General features: G+C 39.0%; 1 protein-coding gene across 1 annotated transcript in view; it reads left to right on the forward strand.

Annotated features, from left to right (window-relative positions):
• atf7ip (activating transcription factor 7 interacting protein) overlaps nucleotides 1-19,025 on the forward strand; it is a 31,991-nt gene extending 12,966 nt beyond the window's left edge. The window contains exons 2-13 of the mRNA XM_028450676.1: nucleotides 10,023-10,538; nucleotides 10,649-11,045; nucleotides 11,415-11,593; nucleotides 11,698-11,835; nucleotides 11,946-12,017; nucleotides 12,119-12,243; nucleotides 13,598-13,662; nucleotides 15,348-15,995; nucleotides 16,204-16,305; nucleotides 16,392-16,469; nucleotides 16,550-16,629; nucleotides 18,117-19,025. Of these exons, the coding sequence (XP_028306477.1) occupies nucleotides 10,029-10,538; nucleotides 10,649-11,045; nucleotides 11,415-11,593; nucleotides 11,698-11,835; nucleotides 11,946-12,017; nucleotides 12,119-12,243; nucleotides 13,598-13,662; nucleotides 15,348-15,995; nucleotides 16,204-16,305; nucleotides 16,392-16,469; nucleotides 16,550-16,629; nucleotides 18,117-18,575 (2,853 nt within the window). The 5' untranslated portion in view covers nucleotides 10,023-10,028 and the 3' untranslated portion in view covers nucleotides 18,576-19,025. The remainder of the gene's footprint in view (nucleotides 1-10,022; nucleotides 10,539-10,648; nucleotides 11,046-11,414; nucleotides 11,594-11,697; nucleotides 11,836-11,945; nucleotides 12,018-12,118; nucleotides 12,244-13,597; nucleotides 13,663-15,347; nucleotides 15,996-16,203; nucleotides 16,306-16,391; nucleotides 16,470-16,549; nucleotides 16,630-18,116) is intronic.
• Nucleotides 19,026-19,257: the final 232 nt, after the last annotated feature.

Here is a 19,257-nt window from a genome sequence, read left to right on the forward strand (position 1 = left end):
CTACTGAATCCAGATGCAAGCAGTGAGGATATGTGAGGCAAGGGAAGACTGCAGAATTTTGTGCAGGATTGTTATAGTGTAGTCTCTTCTATCATTGTCTGAGATTTAGTATGTTCATTTAGGGGGTATGCTACGAAGCTAGATAATTATATCCTGGATTAATCTCCATTAGCGGGCTTCACCTAACCAAACATTCCCTGTCAGAGAGAAGCTGTCCTACGAAGGTCGATAACAACACGCTAATTTAAGCCAAGTGTTTTCAGCCTTGGTACGTGCGCGTTCACATAAAATGGGTGGAGATTGCGGCGTCTGACCAATCATTACAATAGGGAAAACTGGCAGAGCAAGCGTCTTTACAATGAACAAACAGCTTATCATTTTAAACAAATATAATTAATTTAAATCCGTGATGGCAGTGAAGAGCAACAATGTACAGGAGGCGGAGCTTTTATACTTGCTCAGCTCTGATCCACTTTATAACCTGGTCCCGACCAGGTTAGGTGTTAGTTAAGTTTAAAAAAATGAACAATTAAAATCCATAATTCAGAGCACATTGTTTAACTGTAGTATGTTCCTGCTGATGCGGTCAGCCTGACTAGCGTATATGAACGAATGAATGAATGAACGAATTAATTAATTAATGACTTCACTCGTCCGCACATACGGAGGCACAGGCTTCATCAGCTGACTATAGATCAATCCATCAGATACAAATCTATATAATTCCGAAAGGATGTCATCGGTAAATGAAAGGATTGCATTTAACCATGAATAATTGTTCTTTCCTAAACGCAGCTGTCAGATCTGCACCAACCAGGATCTTCTAACAATGGGCACATCAGGAGGTGGGGCTTTAGTACTCGCAAGATCCTAGCCAGAGCAAAACCTGCTCCCGACCAGGCTAGTCGTAAAGCCTAAGTTTCCATGGTGATTTAGCTCCGAAAGACGTTAGCAAGCTTCGTAGGACAGCACACACTGATTAAATACCGGAACTTAGCGCGATAAGAGGTAATCTTGCTTCGTAACATACCCCCTTAGTGTTTAGCTTAAGCACAGCTTATTAAAGATCTTCTCGTGTTTTTAATCAAGGAAATACAGCCTTTTTTAGTCTGAAATTATATGAAGGTTATTTTGACTTGTGACGTGGGTGGGACAGGTGGGATAAAACGGTGGCATGAATCTGTTAATTTGTCTTAGTCGTAAAAATATTTTATCTGTTGTTGTGTGTAAAGTCAGCCTAAGGAACATGGGCTCTAGAATCAGCAGTTGATCATTTTTATAACAAAGGTTTGTAATTCTGTAACTAATTTAATGGAATGTCTCTTTAGGGACTTACATTTGTGCATGGAGATCTTTGCAGATAAACACGCAGGGTCTTTTTTCACTTTGTGGGTGGAGCTTGTTATATGATCTGCTCCTGCTTGTGCAATACCATTTTGTGTTCATCCTGTGGCCATTTTGTAATCTAGCTGTGGCAGAAAGGAGGCTCATGCGTATAGATGGAACAGTAATTTTAATTTACTGTTATCACTGGTTAATCTTAAAACAGATCAGAGTGCACAGGAATGACAGTTAAAGGAAAAAAAAGATGTTTTTGTGCATGTTTGAAGATGTTTTAACGTTCTAATTAAACTTATTCTGTGTCACTGTAATGTCAAGAGACCATTAGTATAATATCTGTATTACGTTTTTTTTTTGTGTATATCTTAAAACGGGGTGTTCACAGTTTTTTTTTAGACAAGTTATCACCCCCACTTCAAAATGGTTCTGCCTGTTTTCCAACAGCCCTCCCTCCCCTGTGAGAGACTGGGCGCAGTCTGCCATTTCTCTCTCGCTTTCCTCCTTGTTTTTACTTACTCGTGCACCTAGCATGTGACTGTAAAGCAAAATAAACAAAACAAAAGAATTTAGAAAGAATGAATATAGTTTAAGAGTGATTTCATTCTTCAAGGTAATATTCTAAACACATTTTTTTTTAATCTTCTTATTGACTTAAATAATTTGCTTTAGGGTATGTCAGTTTTGAAAAGTTGCTACCAATTATAACAAAAAAGACTTAATGCACCATCATTTTTTTAGTTGCTTTCATTGTTTCGCCCCACCCCCACACTCCCCTCTTCAGAAATGGTTCAATCCGTGTTAGTTGCTGTGGCTGTCCTCCCTAGTGTGTGTGTGTATGTGTTAGTAAGAGAGAAGGAGAGAAAGAAATGGGGGAGGGTGCAGCTGCCTCTGGGTGTGGAATGCTTCGGGTGTGCAATTTAGCGCTGGCTGCATGTTGCTAGCTACGCTGTGATTAAAGTACACATTGCGCTGCATGGCTGTCTTGTTTTGTCTTTTCACATTCATAACAGCAGTTTTTACATTTGTCAAATCTCTTCAATTTAGTAAATATACTAAGATTTAAATATAGCGTTTTTAACTGAATTAAAGAAAAATATACACATTTTGTACTGATTTCGTTAAATCTTCACTCTGGACTCTTCACTATCCAGTGTTTGTTTGGTCAACCTGGGTACTCAATTATTTTGGTCCAAGATTTTTCTTTAAAAGTACTTTTTGCATCTTAGTGTTTACCGACTCAAGTTCACTGATTAGCAGGTGATGCTTTTTCCAAATATAAATCAGCACAATTAAGTGTAGGTCGACCTTCCCAGAAGGTTTTATCTATCATATCATTTTTTTAACTGAATCAGCAGCTTTTTGTGGCATTACTCTTCATTTGTTCTTGTCTTTACCTGTAAATGGTAAAGTCTTCATTATCATGTTACAACCAGACTGGGCTCCTTTGTAGACAGTCGTGGCAGAATCATTGAGAAGGACAGAAGTAGGCTGAGGCTAACCAGAGGGCTTAGCTTGTGAACAGCAGAGCTCTTTCGTTCATGAGCTGGTCACATTCTACCTATGTTTCAAACAAAATCCAGCCAACATTACTGAAGCAGGATAGAAGACAGCCATGTATTAGTTTTTTTTAGGTGTAATTATGGTCCTTTTTTAATGATAAAAGGACACCCCCTTCCTTTCAGGCAGAATGGTTTAGTCCATGCTGGCTGTAAATTTCCATTCTGTGGACTAGTTTGTGCTAGAGTTGGGGGATGGGTGTTTCTAAGCAACAGTATTTGCAGTGTACTTGATCTCTCTCTGTGCGCTACTAGCTAAAGTACTACTTTATACATAACACATTCAAGTACTCTGTCTTGACACAAAATTTGTATATAGGAAACTCTGTCATCGGTATTAATAACATGTGTTTATACCATGGGAAAATAAATACTTTGTATGTGATCACAATCCTAGCATACTCATGTAAAGATTATTTATCTCACTTTTCTCCGATAAATGAGTTGATCTATACTTAGCTCAGGCCTTGAACGTCTATTTCTAAAAGTCAGTCTCTGGAAAAAACAAGGTCGACTAGTCTGGAATGAGCCCCTCCCCCTCTCTTTTGTGTTCGGGTGTTGGCTTTTCAGTGTTTTCCCTGCTTCTACAGTCATTCAAAAAAACATGCCGATGCTAATAGTTGCCTTATTTTATGTTTTTTAAATGTTGACTTGACCAAGTATCCATCTCTTTTTATACTTTCCTTTTGCCTCAATCTAAGCTTATTATTCAGTTTAAAATTTCAGTCCAATATTGTCACAGCCCAAAAAGGAATTCGCTAAAAGCAAATATGTCAAACTCTTTAATTCTGAAGAGCTAGTTTTATTAGCCACCATTTGTTTTTTGTTTTTCCCCCCTAGGATTGTCAGTGCATCCTGTGGTAGAGGAGGGAGCAAGAGCCATTTCGAGTCAAACAAAGCTTTAAAAAACCAAACTATTTGAACTCGTACCGGGTTCCTGCGGATCCTTAAAAAAAATCTTAATGGGCATTGAATTAAATGTTTCAAAATTAAGGCCTTATTTGGCATTAAATGTCTTAAATTTGTCTTTCAAAAGAGTTAGAAATCTTTACACATGGTAGCTACGGTTTTGATGATTTCTGACAGTGTAATTCGTCTCCAATCTAACACGTAATATTAATATAGGACTAAATAGTTTTCCGAATGTATCACAGTAACACTATGTAATAGTGTAAAGTTACACTAAACTGCAGTGTGGTTGTGGGTGTAACTCTCGGGCTAACTGCACACTACATACTAGCTGCATGCTACACACAAGCTTAAAGAGGGGTAGTATGTAAAAATCACTTTTTCAAGCTTTATATCATGTTAGTGTGTCATTCCCTCCTGAAAAACATACCTCCAGTGTTGAGTGATTCCCATATTTTTGAGTAATCTTTGAATCTCCTGCCAGCAGCCATTTTTCTGCTGTTTTGCTCGAGGGGACAAGGCTCCGCCTGGGGACGAGGCCCCTCCTATGTTCTCTTTCTCAGTTCAGCCCACAGCACCCACCTCTGCAAATTTTGCTTTGAATTTGCTTATTTTAAATACTTTAGCAAGAAACCCCTGGCTTATGTTGTCTGTACTCATTTATGTACGTATAAAAAAACTTGCTCCTATCCCCCTAAAAGAGAGAACTGCGTGTTGATTGGTCTACTCTGCTCATCGTAGTACAGTACGTAGCTACCTACCTTTACTTTATAAAAAGGCCTTCAGTGAGAAAATGCATTTTTGGATGCGAAGAAAACCGCCCTCTTTTTACACTCAAGGATCAAACAGTGGTTGGAGTTCATCTTTTGAAACGGCCCACGTCCCAAAAAGATCTGCTATGTTTGTTGCAGGCACTATTCAGATGACTGCTTTCAATGCAATACCTATTTGAAAGTGGATTAATAAGTACACTGACACTGAAAAACAATGCGATCCCTACTCTCAAGAGGAATACTTCTTCAGAGCTAGCAGCATGGGTAAGCGATACTGCAACTCAACGTTGTTAGCATTCCTCACTTTGATACCCATTCTAATTTATTGTAGCAAGCTTACACTGTACCATTCTTATAATACAATATTACATGTTGGGATAACTTACTGAAGGGGGGAGTGTTCATGGGCGTGTCAGACAGGCAAGGAGTTTCTTAAAGAGACAAAGGTGAAATCGAAGCGTTTAAACCATAGATTGCTTTGTATTACATCTAGTTGCATTACTTGCTCTATATGATGTGACCTTTAAAAGTGAACATAGAAACCCGCAAACATTCACAAACGTATGCCCTTTCTCAATGCTTTATGCCTATGAGCCGTTTTTGAATTTTTTATGGCTGTTTTTCAACTTTCATGGCACAGCTGTGCTGCTCTCTTTCAGCCTTCTCTACATCAGAGCTGTGAAATGGGCCAAATTTCAGTGTAACTGCTTCCTGAAGACAAATGTATCATGTTCAAATAAACACTTAGGTGAAACCGTTACCAACTTTATGTAATTGATGTGTTTTTTTTCCCATATTGTTTTATCATGATCATGGTCTTCATTTTCCATGTGGCATTAAAAAGATTTTCTGAAGTCTTAAATTCAACTCACATTAAACTGAAGGAACCCTAATTTAGATAGAACATAATTAATTTATTTTCACATGTAGTTCTGTGCCATTCCACACGTACAAATTTTTTGTCAAGGGTCGGCTTAGTAGCTGACATTTTGGACGCAAGGGGCTTTGTTCTCCTGTTATTTTGGCTACAGTGCACAGCATGTGTACAAGCTGCCTCAACATGCTGCAATGTCAACCCTGTGGGTGTAGAAACTAATGTAAAGCCAAGTAATTTTTTAATATTCCTGACCCAAATAAAAAACAACACTGTCAGGGACCAGGCAGCAAAGTGGCTGCAGTTTATTGGCACTGGTTTCACGGTTGAAATGTTTAAGTTCAGTTCATATCAAGTTCTATGCGAGGACCATTTCACGGCAGACTCGTTTACTGATGACACACACATTAAAATGTGCCGTGCGTTAAATATAATACCACGGTATAGCAAGACCTTAGTTCCTGGAGCTCAACCAACCATTATCAAGCAGGGACTCAAAAAGTATGGTCGCATATGGGTTGAAAGACTGCAACATTGTGTGCGTGAAAAATCCAAACAGGTGAGCGACAAACTGATAATGAATGTTACGATTAGTCTTCATTTGAACATGTCAACAAAGCTGATTAGATCCAATTATCACTACGGGCTCTACTTGGGTTAAAACCAGGATGATTCCGAAAGTTTTTATGATGCATATAATAGTTGCTGGCATGACTATCTTAATAATTAATGACAAATATCTGTTTTTTGAATAACAGTTGCTTTATGCAGTAATGTAGGTAGAAAGGCTTGGGTATGAGAGAACTTTGGAGAATCTCCGACCTAAACTATGAGATGAAAGTGCCATTTAATGCTACAGAGAGGCATGTACCAATACGTGAATTACACGCAAAAGTATACGCCCATGAAGATAGACCATGAATTTGATGTACACCATCTGGCAATGTCAATCTGCAAAGACCTGAAAGCTAAAGCCAGCAAGAAAAGGTTCAATCATAAACCATTTATCATGGTCAGCAGCGACATGTGATGGGGATCCTGAGATGCTCGTTGAAGAGTGGAAAAGTAATATTTACCATATGTCTAACAAACGCATTTTAGATGAGAATATTCTGTTCAAGCGATGTATACAACATAATACAACGCAAGGCCAAAGAACTCCAAGAAGTTGGAGGTGGGGGAAAAGAAATGGCTTAAGGTAGACGGCCCTGCACATATGACACTTTGTGCTTTCTTATTAAACAGAAGATTCTTGAATAGGCTTTACACCGATGGGATCGGCCAATATGGTATTTCACTTGCATTTGTGCGCATAGCTGAAAACCTATTCTTGAACGGCGTAAATGTAGCTCGGTTGTAGCGCTGGTCTACTTCCCCGAGTCTACCAGCTTTGAAAGCAGGGGCAGCGTCTGCTATTAGCAGGTAGTACCAAAGGAATTCAGTCGGTACCTAAAAAAAAATAAAATAAAAATTGATTTATTTTATTTATTTATTTATTTATTTTTTAAACTCAATGATCGGTGATCGGCCCAAAAATCCTGATCGTGTAAAGGCTGCTCTTGAAGGACATGAGAAAGGTTGCACATTTTTTGTCATAGTTATGCCCTAGAGGCCTTTCATTCTTTAGTCTTGAATTATGCACCAAAGAAAACAGAGTTGGACTCCCGGCAATGGCAGTGATTTTGCAGCTTGCAGCATTGGACCACAACAGCAATTATGACCAACAGCAAGCTGTATTCAAACACCCTAAGAAAGGCTCAGTTAAAAAAGGAGATAGTCGCACCAGGTACTCAAAAACAACTAATTGCTTGGTGTCTGAACCAGTATTGGAGAAGAAATCATGCAATTGACATTGTGGCAGTATATATTCTTAACACAATATGAAGCATTTAAAGGTTGACAATACTGGATTACGAAAGCAGACTAATGATTTGTTGTAATTAGGAGTGTGACAATATCTCGATACGGCGATATATCGCAATATTTTTCCGCACGATCGATTATCGATATGCTCCCGCTAAATATCGAATTTTTTAAATTTTTTTATTTATTTATTTTTTTTCCAAAAGCTTTTCTGCTTTTTCACTAAAATGTGCAGGTACGTCTTCACAGAAATGTTGTCACTGTTTGTTGAAGGAACCAATATATTGTTTACTGGAATATTGCACTATACTGGTGTCACTGGTAAGAAAGACCCTATTTATTGTTTACAGAAAGCACTATTGGAGATACTTATTCATTTACATTAGTATGTTGACACTTCTTTACAGAAATGTTCCACTAAAATAGTGTCACTGTTCATAGGACACTTTTTCAATTTATTGTCTTTCAGAAATATGAAATAAAAATTGTATTTTTTCACTTAATCTATTTTTTTCTTGTTATGTCATAGATTATTGTAGATTGATTTCTGACCAATATATTGATAATTGCAGTATCGTCATATCGTGAGATAATCGTTATCGTGAGCTTTGTATCGCGTGTTGTATCGTATCGTGAGGTACCCAGAGGTTCCCACCCCTAGTTGTAATGCATATGACAAAAACTGAATGTAAAAGGCAGGATTTAAATTTTAAAAATGTACGACAACATGCTTTTCAACACTAGAACCCTCTACATTGCTTCCAATATATGTTTGACGCAAGATAATTGGCTTCCATGTTCATTATTCATTAGTCAGTTCATTATTCAGTCTATGACATAAATTGCTAGAACTTACACGTATTTGTTAGGAAAAAAAACTGTGTATACACTTTTGTATCTTGTATACATTTTCTGTTGTCATGCTTTGTTTAAATTATTAGAAATATTTGTAATAACTGAAATAATATAAATATAGGGGAATGTACACTTAGTTACCGTACTTTACTGGTTGTGCTCCATCTTAATGAATCTTTTACTCCTGTCAACACAAATTGTCTTTTTTTATCACCTAAGAAATTCAGTCCCAAGAAGGATTCAGTTTCTATTTGAATCAAAATCTAGTTTATTTCTTACTCCCATCTCTATTTTCCTCTGGATAGTGCTTCATTATCTCTGAAACCACACATGCTGGAATTGTGTTTGCCAAGATGATGGCTTTAATTGGTCCAAAGTGAAAACGCATATGAAATTTTCTCTTTTTCCGCGTGACTGTGCTTCCCTCTGTATTTGCATTATTCTTTCACAAGTCCAACTGTCAGGCTACTATAGATATATTACACAACACTGGATATATCACTTGTATCACATAACTTGTGGGCATAACTGTTCATTACACACTGTACATGTAGTTACAAAACAATAAATTATTGTGAAGCATGTTGAACTGAAATATACTGGTAGATCTACAGGAAACCTGTGTCACATATTAAAGTTATATAGATACACACCTGTTTGTTAAAGTTTCTGGTGCCATGTCATTGAGTTTCATTTAGTCCATGATGTATTTATACTGTATATGCGATGCAAAAGACCACTGGTTGTGTGTTAACAGATTATTATCTGCATCACAAATTAATGTCTATCTAATGAACTTTGTCATTAGCTTGCTTGCTATAAACAGTATATGTAAACCCTGTATACAAATCACTTGGTGCAGTGTATACGTCACTTCCAGTAAGAAATGGTTGTCTTCAAGGGCCGAGTGTTGCCTATGGGAACACCTGATATTGTGTCATAAAAAGATATTTTATTCATGTAGGTGTAGATGATAGAACCACATATATGTTTTTGTCTACATGTTAAACATTTGTCTTTTGGATTTTGTTTGACTTTAAAAGCGAGTTGTGTGTGAGTGTGTGTGTATGTGTAATGTTATCTTCTACTTAATATCGCAAAAGCATTTATGTGCCTTTTTGTTAGTTTTGATTACCATCTTAATGTAAACAAGTTTAAATGGTTTTTGTTGTTTTTGTTGCTTGTTTGACAAGTAACCTAAAAACTTAATAGCTTAATAGACAAATGGAAAAGGTTTGTAATTTTATGCATTCTCTTCATTGCTGTCAGCATGGCTTCTACTTGGCTGCAATCACTTAGACTTGAACCAATAGGAGAACCGGGGGTGTGGGGGAGGGAGCAGTCAGCCTGCTCCTGTTGCTACTTGCTTCTGTTTCGTCTCTGTTTTTGTTCGTAACTTTGGTACAAGTGAATTAATTTAGTGGATTCAAAAAGTATTTGAGTAGCTGAAGCTTTTCCGCACTAAAATAAAAGCGGATCTCTGAGTAACCGCTTTGCTGTTTTGTGTTTTATAAAAATACAGCAAAATGTAATCAAATACTGAGGATGAGTCTGATTTTGCCCAGTTTCCCATGTGCAGCGAAGAAACAGGATATTTTAGGGAACCCACCATTTTGTTATGCAGGTTTGTGTGACAGAACCTTCCAGAAAAGAACTAACAGAAAACACTACAGAGCTCTACAGTGACCCTTAGTGAGCATTTTGGGTATTATAGCTCTTTCCTCACCATTCAGTGCGTAAAGAGACGGTGTTGAGCAAGTGCTGCACACTGCATCATTTATTTTTGCTGCTTGGTATCATTATTGTTCTAATCATGCTTTTTGTTGTTTCCTATGTCTTGTCACCTTACAGGCTGCAATGGAAGTGCTTGTTACCGAGGAAAAGAAAAAAATATTCCGAGCTAGAAAAACCATGAAGACTAGTGATCGACAGCATCTAGAGAGCGTTCACAACACTTTGCTAACTGCGACCCCAGGTTTGTCCAACCCATCTCCGCCTCCGTTATTGAACGGTACGCATAAAGAGGATGAGCAAAAAGCAGGGGACAAGGAGCCGAACATCTCAGACTCAAACTCTCCATGTGATCCATCCCCTGCTTCTCCAACCTCTCTGAACTCTCCTGCACCATTCTTGTCCCTAAATCTGTCACCCTCTACTTCTGCCTCGCAAAGTCCAAACGTACTGGATGAAGTTGTTTCACCCACATCACCATTCCACACTCTTAACTTTGAACTGAAGAAGATAGAGAAAGAGAAGAATGATTGTTCACCATCCCCACCCACTACATCTGTTACACTAGTACCAACGGATTGTAAAGAACAGAAAGAGAAGGACACAGAGGTCGTGCAAGAAGTGGAAAAGGATGATGTAAGTTGTCTTTTAAATATATATATATATATATATATATTTGTGTTATTTTGTTCTCAAAGTTGTTAATGTTAACTAACTAGATGCTTAAATGTGATTTATTATTTCAGGAGAAACTGACAACAAAGGACTCGAATGATGTCTTAGAAAAGAAATCTGCTGAAGATTTACCTGAAACAACACCTGAAAATGAGTATACAAGCCCAATGGAGATGGACAAAGAAATTAATGAGGATCCGGACCCTGAACCATGCACAGGAGAAATGAACGATACTGATCTTTCATCCACTAAACTTTCCATCTCAAACCCTCCTTCACCATGCAATCCAACAGTGGAAACCAAGGACAACATCCAAATAAAAGAGCAGGTTAAAAAAGATAGTGTGAAAAAGAAAATGATAAATGAAGAAAATATGGAGGTGATGGTCCAGCCAAAAACGGAAAAACCTGAAGCTGGACAAGTCACCAAGCTGTCTCGACCGTCATCCACGCCACCGTCCACTACAGGTAGGGAGTTAATGTAGTGATAGACTTTATAGTAGTTGCTAATTATTACCACGTAATGACTTTTAGAAATTGAAATTTGACTAGAATCTAATTTACCAATTTATTCTCCTTAAGAAATACTATCGTATTTGGATGATAAATAAATGATAAAAAATATCATGTCATGACACTGATAAATAGACTGATTGCTGCCTAATTTTTCTCATTGTAAGGGTTAAACATTAACCTTACAATGATAAATTACTAAATGCTGTGGAACTATAGCTGACAACTTGAATATAACACAGTGGTAAATAAAGGCTTACGTTGTAGTACATTGTCAGACCAGCTTACAGAACAAACGGTCATTGTTCAATCTTTGTCATTTAGTGAAAGAAGAGAAGTCCTCAACCTCGAGGTTGAAGCGTGCGCTGTCTGAGGGTTATGAGAAAGATGGGCAGAATGTGAAAAGGGAAGGCAAGAGAATCAAAATGGATCAAGAGGAACTAGAAGCCCAGCTTGAAGTGAAGATTACTGCCAAAGCTGGAAATGATCCTAAACTGGAAAAGGTCTGTTTTCAAAAGTCATCTTACTCCTTACATTGTATGAATCATTAATTGTTAAATCTTGAGATCTTTTTAACTTTGTTTCTGTACCGGATGTTGTTCTACAGCTTTTGCAACAACTGGTGGATGAGCGACTCAAAGTTTTGGAGGTGACAATATTCAACAAACATTTCCAAGAGCTCAAGGAGAGAATTGACAAAATCGACTGTGCGACAAAGCACCAAGCAGCTATTAACACTCTTCAAGTATGTACACTAACTTGACCAATTTGTACCAAGTAGCACAATTCTAGTAGTTAAGGTTCCCTTCTTATGGTATCTTTTGTCTGAAATGAAGTTGTCATGTTCTTCCTTAGGCCAAGATAGCCCGGATCGCAAAGAAGTTTGGTGAGGCTAATCAGGCATCGGAGAACAAAAGGAAACAGGAGGTAAAACACGTCTTTAGTCAGATTTGAGAAAAAATGCACCATAATTTCAATTGGATAATTTCTATAATCTGTTCTAAAAGTCAGCTTTTTGATTCCTAAAGGCACTTGCTGCTGCCTCTGCTGCTGCTGCTGCTGCTGCCGCTGCCGCTGCCTCTGCTGCTGCTGCTACTGTAACTGCTACTGCTGCCAAGGCCACAACTGTTACCATCAGCCCTCAACCTCAGCGGTAAGAATCTTCTTATTAACCTGTGTGTTCCAGTCTGAGTTAAAATTATTCAATTAAAAGCTCATTTTTCCATGATAAATTGTCTCTGTTAAACAGACGTTGTTTTCCAAAGTCCCAGGAAACATGCTTGTGATCATAACAATACCAGTTTGTGCAGTGAGATATTTTGTGTCAAAGATAACTTTGGATTTGTATGAACGTGACAATACCAGACTAAAGCCAGTTCTGCTGTTGCAACAGTTGGTAGTGACAGAGGAACCCTGACAATGTCCCAGAATGCTAGCTTTAATCACTCTAAACTTATCGAAAGACAAATGGAAGAAAATAAAACAATCGGTACATCCTTCAATTCCTCGTGCTCATTTGGAAAAAAGAGCTCAACTTCCTATGTTTAGATTGTCGCGATCAACTTTACACTCCTCGCGAGTCCAGGTCTTGAGTCTTGTGACGTTCTACAATGTGAAGCCTGATCACTCTTCAGGCAGTGCGGTGTGTGGTTAAAGCTGCACTTCTCCTCCCAACAGCATGCTCCATCAGCAGACAGTGGGGGTGCAGCCTGAGGTGCCTATTAAGGGATTGGTGCCCTCAGTTGGTACGACTCCTCTGGTCTCTGTCAAGAAGAAGAAGAAAGAAAAAGAAATGGCAAAGGATAAGAGGAAAGACGTGGAGCGCCACATTGCAATGGCAAAAAAGCTTGCGGAGTACAGTCATGACAAATGCAAAGTGGACATTAAACTAAGCAAATTATCTCCTAAGTTGGAGAATGCGCTGTACGAAAAATGCAAGAAAAAATCTGGGTATCCCAGGCCTGACCACTACGCGTCTTATGTGTTTCGCTGCCTGGTTTCATATAAAATCTACAGTAAATGGGTGTCAAGGGTAAGCTACTGTGGATCCTCAGAGAGGGCAGCACTGCCTGTTAACTTAAGAAAGACAATGAGGAAATACATTGAGCACCGATTCCCTTTTCTGACTTGTGACGAGTGGAGAAAGATTCGTGACGTAATTAACGACCTACTGCAAATAATGAGAAGACCGGCATTTTTTCAAGAAAACAATTAAGGAACTTTACTTTTGATACTAGCACATTGCTTCTTCTACCATCAAGTGTTGTTCTCAGTTCTCATTTGATAACATTTTTTTGAGTTCGAATCATCAAGGAAAACCTGGATGTGAGCTTTAATTATGACCTGGCATACTATTATTACAACCTGTTAATACATCATAGTTGAAAAGAAGAAGAAGAAAATAAATAAAATGCCTTTAAGTTACTAAATTCACTTGTCATTTTGTCAATAACACAAAAGCAATTAAGAATCAACATTTTTTAAGCAAAAGTAATTTCTCTGAACAGGCAAGTCCGAACATCTATGGAGGTAAAGCAGACTCCTACACTTGTCCCTTCGTCCACCTCAGCTGGTGAGTGCTACTTTTTTTTGTGTTGGATGTGGTTTAAGTCTCTGCTCCATTGTAAGAATGAAATGAAAAAGGTTGATCAACCCTTTACCCAAACTTCAACGAAGTGACCTGGTATTTAAAGGTGTTGGAAAAAGTTGATATGTCAAGGGTGGTGAGGAAGGATTACTTTTGCAGCATAAATTAGTGACTATAAAGACAGGAGGAGAAAGAGAGAACTATCATCCAGTAGGTCATTGTTGTACAGACCTACTGTATATGTGGTTATTATGGCCTAGCTGTCTTGTCATATTGACAAGTATATTATCAAGGGGATATGTGGATCTTATTACTTTGGGTTCGCTTTACATAAATTCCCCTTATAACTTATCAGCTTTGGTTTATCACAAGGATGAAAGTGGGTAATTTTTACTCACCAAAATATTTAAGTGCTTTTGAATTTGTAACAATAAATCTCTAAAGGCTGGGTTACACTGTGCGATTTTTTTCAATAGTTGTACTCAGCTCCAGCTCAAAATCGCAACTCACGATACATGTTCTCACACTGTACCTCCATACACGAAACGTCGGGGTCTTGTTTCCGGAAATGCAACGTACAAATTAGAAGAAGAAGAAGAACACTGAAGCGTCGCCATTAAAACAGACGAAGAAGAAAAACCCGGAAGTGGAGAGACACTCACAAATCTCAGCAAAAAGAGCTTTAAAAAAGAAAAGACGGCGATGTGATGGACCATAACTGACTGGACAGACGTGGGCAGTACAGTCCGTCAATTTTACAGCGGTCCTATGGTCTTCGTGCACGCGCAGTGTGAGCGTTTTCGGTAAGCCGGTCCGTGGCACTGCTTCTACTGTGCAATACCCTCACGAGGAGCGATTGGATTTCAAACATGTTTGAAGTTCTTACAACCCTACGATTGCTGATCGGGAGCTGGTCGTGAGGTGTTAATCGCTTCTCGTGACCCCATGTATACTACACGATCTATCAGAGACTCGCACAATCCCACAAAATAGTCACACGAGTCGAAAATCGGCTCAAAATGGACCAAAAATCGCACAGTGTATGCCTGCCTTAACATTGCAAAGGTTGTGACCAAGGGTAATGACCAGATGCTAGCTAACGGTTAGGCAAACTGGAAATGGAAAATTCTGCACTATGAAAATGAAAAATGCATTATATTTACTACTTTATTGTAGCTGTGACCAACTGGCTTTTACCTATCAACTCAACAGAGTGCAAGAGCTATGAAAAAGATAACCCCCAATTACCTTATCAGCTGTAGTATTGTAGTTTTTACATTAACAGCACATTTTCATTTAATAAATGTCTTTTCCACTGACTTGTAAGTTTAAAAAAACTGAATTGTGAGCTTGTGGTTTACCTAAAAGATTAAAGCCATCAACAAGATTTTTGAAAATTACATATGTCTTTTAGAGGTTCACCCCCATAGAATGATTGGGAATATGAAAGTCATTTTGGTACTCGGAAAAAGCACCTTCTCCAATCTGAGTACTAATGCTTATAAGTGGTATTAGTTCATCCATCACACCAAAACTAAATTGTGTCCAGTGATTTTGTTGAAAAAGGATAAGGTCAAACAAACGACTTGGAAATTTGAACACGGCAAGTGAGGATCTCAGAATGTTGGTAAAATTGAAGTCTCAGTCCAGTTGTTTTTTTTCTTTTGCAGTTATGGCTTCACCTTTGGCACCTCCCCCTGTAGCGACAGCTGCACCTTCCTCCTCCACGGCTGTAGTCTCAAAGGCTCCCATTCTCCAACTCATCACCTCCACCTCTAACGCTGTCTCTAACCTTGCTACTGGTATCACCACCCAAAGTCCCACTGGGACACTGGTGTTGAAGACGGCCCCTGGCAGCAGTGTGATGACGGCGGGCCAGCCCCTACTCATTCAGCTTCCTTTGTCAATGAACGGACAAACAGGAACAGTGGTCAACATTCCTGTGTCCTCGCTGTCTGCAGCTAGCTCTCTCAACAAGTCCAAAACCACAACTTCCACCACCTTCATCTTCAAACCTGCACCTATCACCACCACAGCTCATGGCTCCACTTCCATCTCAGTCCCATCCCTCCAAGCCTCCACCAGTCAGATGTCTCCTGCCCAGCTCTCTCTGGCACGCACCGTGTTCCAAGGAGGTGCTGGAGGTATCACTACGCCCAACGCTGGAGTTTCTGTTACTACAGTCAGGTCACCGGCTCAGTCGGTCTCAGTCGTTGGAGCGCTGTCCTCAGCCTCCTCCCCTGCAGCGTCTGGACCTGCAGCAACAGGTTCTACTGCTCCTGGGCCACCACAAGGGATATCACTGACATCGAAAACAGGTAAGAGTCACAACTGAACAATGTTTTTACATTTTTGAACAAATTACATTTTAACACTTCTGTTAAAGAGACTCATCTGAAAAAATGTTGTTAGTTGGAAGAACATAAAAACATGCTCATACTAAAGTGTCCTTTAAATAAATCCACCATCAAACATTTTGCCGATTCTTGTCACGGACATATCAATAACATTTCTTTTCATTCTTAGACAACCAAGCAACTGGAACCACTCCATCCAAAGCAGCTGCTCCTGTTGTGCGACCAAAGGGCTCAGTTATCGATCTTACTGAGGATGACGATGATGTGCAAGGTAGAACCTGACAGAAAACAAAACAATAATCACTATATGGTAACAGACTGTTAGATTAGGCAAATAATGTAATTTGTGTTTTTCAGTGACCGGAGTGAAGAAAGCCACCATCCCGACTCCCTCACCTGCTGCACGTGCAAACACAGCCATCAGCACTCCCAACAGTAAGACCATTAGTGCATACTTGAAGAAGTCTTTCTATGTTTGCATGTCAGAGCAGTAAAAGTATTTTGTGTCTCCTCAGGCACAGGAGCGCGATCATCCCCACAAAGCAGTCAGAACTCTGTCAATCCTCAATTGACAGTACACCATCGACCCCCACTGGTAAGATGTGGAAGTGCATTTATAAAAAAATTTTGCCAACCAGGATGGATATGTAGCCTTTTTTGGTTTTGTTTTGACTCATTTTGATGGAAAATATTTTATTTACAAATTTGAAACAATACTAACCTGACAAACTCCATTTACAGAGAAAATGCAAGTGAGAATGCTCTATGCTGAAATATTCCAAATAATATTCTAAATGATGAGGTACTTTTATAATTAAAATTTGCACGATAAGTGAGTTTATCTGTGAAAAAAATGTAAAGATGTAATAATTGAATAAGAAAAAATGTAAGTAAATAACTATCCTTAACTCATTCACTGCCAGCCATTTCCAGAGCAGCCATCCCCATATGGCCAGGCGTTTTAGATGATTTTCACTGATCTTTCAAGACCCACAGAACATATTTTACTAGGACAATCTAAAATCCGAAACCAGATTCTGAAAGATTAGATTATCTACTTTCATCAGAAATACAAATAAATAAATAAAATGTGTTTATAGCTTGTTTTGTTCTTTCATAATCAGCAGTTGAATAGAGGCAAGTTTCACACAAATCACCAGTTTGTGACAAAAAGCTGAGAAAAAAGCCTTTTTCTGAAAAAACCTGTCAGTGACTTTGAAACAATTTTTTTTTGCCTAGGGACACCTCAACATTGGTTTCCTTCTATAAAACAACAAAAACAACACTGAGAGCAGGCTTTTGCTGGCAAAAATATTATTATTTTGTTATCTAGGTCAGAATGGAATGGATTGCTTACTGTATTTTGGCTGTCCTCCAAGTCTCTCCCCCCGTCATTCTCCCCACGCGCAACTCCTCCTTCTCCCAGACAAGCCGAATGTCACCGCTTGCCCCGTTTTTTTGATAGTTTTCTCTCATTATCACGACACTCTCAATAATTCACTTAGTTCCACACATGCTCTGATCGAGTGTGAGCTGCTGGGAATTTCAGCATCAATTCTCATAGTGCCATTTTCTGTCTTGCAAACTCCTTTCCTCTTCCTCTGAGCTCTGCCCATCACGGGTGATCTCTCATCCAAAGGTGCGCTGCTGCCACCTACATGTCTCCAGTTGGTCACTACATCATTGTACAAGTTTCATATTCATGGGAGAGCTTCGTCACCCTGTCTCCAAGCAACCCCAGCCGAAAAACACAATTGACGTCTTTAGACGTCTTTGGCAGTCATTGAGTTAAGAGTAAAAATGTGTTTACTGAAATGTAAGTCAGGAAATAATTTGTCCAAATATGTCAAAAGCGATGGTTCTGAACATCTGCAAAAATCTTTCTCACAAAAGATTTTTGGTTGAACGAAAGACTTAGAATGGAGGAATCTGTTGTTTTTAGATGCATTTGTTATATAAGGCAGGTTTTCATTTTATAAAATCTGAAGTAGCACATTAAGGGCCTCCCTGTAGTCCAGCGAGTACATGTGCCCTGATTGACTACTATGTGAAATAAACTCATTTGGATTGTCTCTTTTTTAGGATTCTCCATTAAAAACTCGTCCAGTAAATGGCGCTGCACCCACACGCGTCACCAGTGTGACCCTCCCTCCACTTCCTACTGCACCAGCAGCACCACGCCTACCACCGGAGGCTGACCGGACATCGCCTCCGCAACAGCCTCAGCTGAAGCTGGTCCCGAGTCAGACTGGCATCGTGCTGTCCTGGTGTGTTGCAGAAACAGATCGGACCTGTGCGGCTGTAGACAGCTATCACCTCTATGCCTTCCACCAGGACAATTCCAGCAGCAGTGCAGCACAGCACCATTGGAAAAAAATTGGCGAGGTGAAGGCACTTCCTCTTCCCATGGCCTGCACACTGACCCAGTTCCAGTCTGGCTCCACCTATCACTTTGCTGTTCGGGCCAAAGACATCTATGGACGATTCGGTTCCTTCTGCGAACCACAGTGCACAAATGTTGTCAGTTCTAGCTCTAGCTAAACCGAATAGGGACAAAACTGTTTTTTTTTTTGCCTTTGGGAAAGTAGGATTTTTTATTCATGTTCATTTTTTCCCCAAGGAAGGTAATGTATTTTATTCTGAACATGTTCACCCAAATGTTTCTCTCCGTGACCACTGGAATATTGATCAACTTGTCAGTTTCATACGGTTGGTTTTACCTTTATTCATTGTATGTATCATACTTTTTTCTAACCACAGCTATTGTATAGAGATCGATTTACTTCGACCCACAACACATTTGAATATTTATGTTGTTGGCACCTGTTCCTTTAAGCAAGATCTTTTATTGACAAGACAATAGGTTACAGAAATGTTCATGCAGTTCGAATTGCATAGAATTGTGTAAATGTGTGTTACAAATGGAAACTTTTGTAAATTTGATCTGGTAAACAGATGAAACATACATAATAAAACTTTTTTTTAAAGTTCTGACTCACTGTTTTTCTGACACAAACTACTTTGATGTGTTCATTAAATAGAAAGTACAAGTGAGAATGGATGAACTGAAAACGGAACCCCTCGGAGTCAGTAAAACCCCTTGAAGTCATTATTACAGTAAAACGTAGAATCATAACTTAACAGCAGGAGATGCTGTGGTACCAATATGGACTGAATTAATCCTGACTAACGACGGGGTGCTTTGTTCACTGTCCCAAAAAGT

This window comes from Gouania willdenowi, chromosome 1 (genome assembly GCF_900634775.1).
Source record: "Gouania willdenowi chromosome 1, fGouWil2.1, whole genome shotgun sequence".
Lineage (NCBI taxonomy): Eukaryota > Metazoa > Chordata > Actinopteri > Blenniiformes > Gobiesocidae > Gouania > Gouania willdenowi.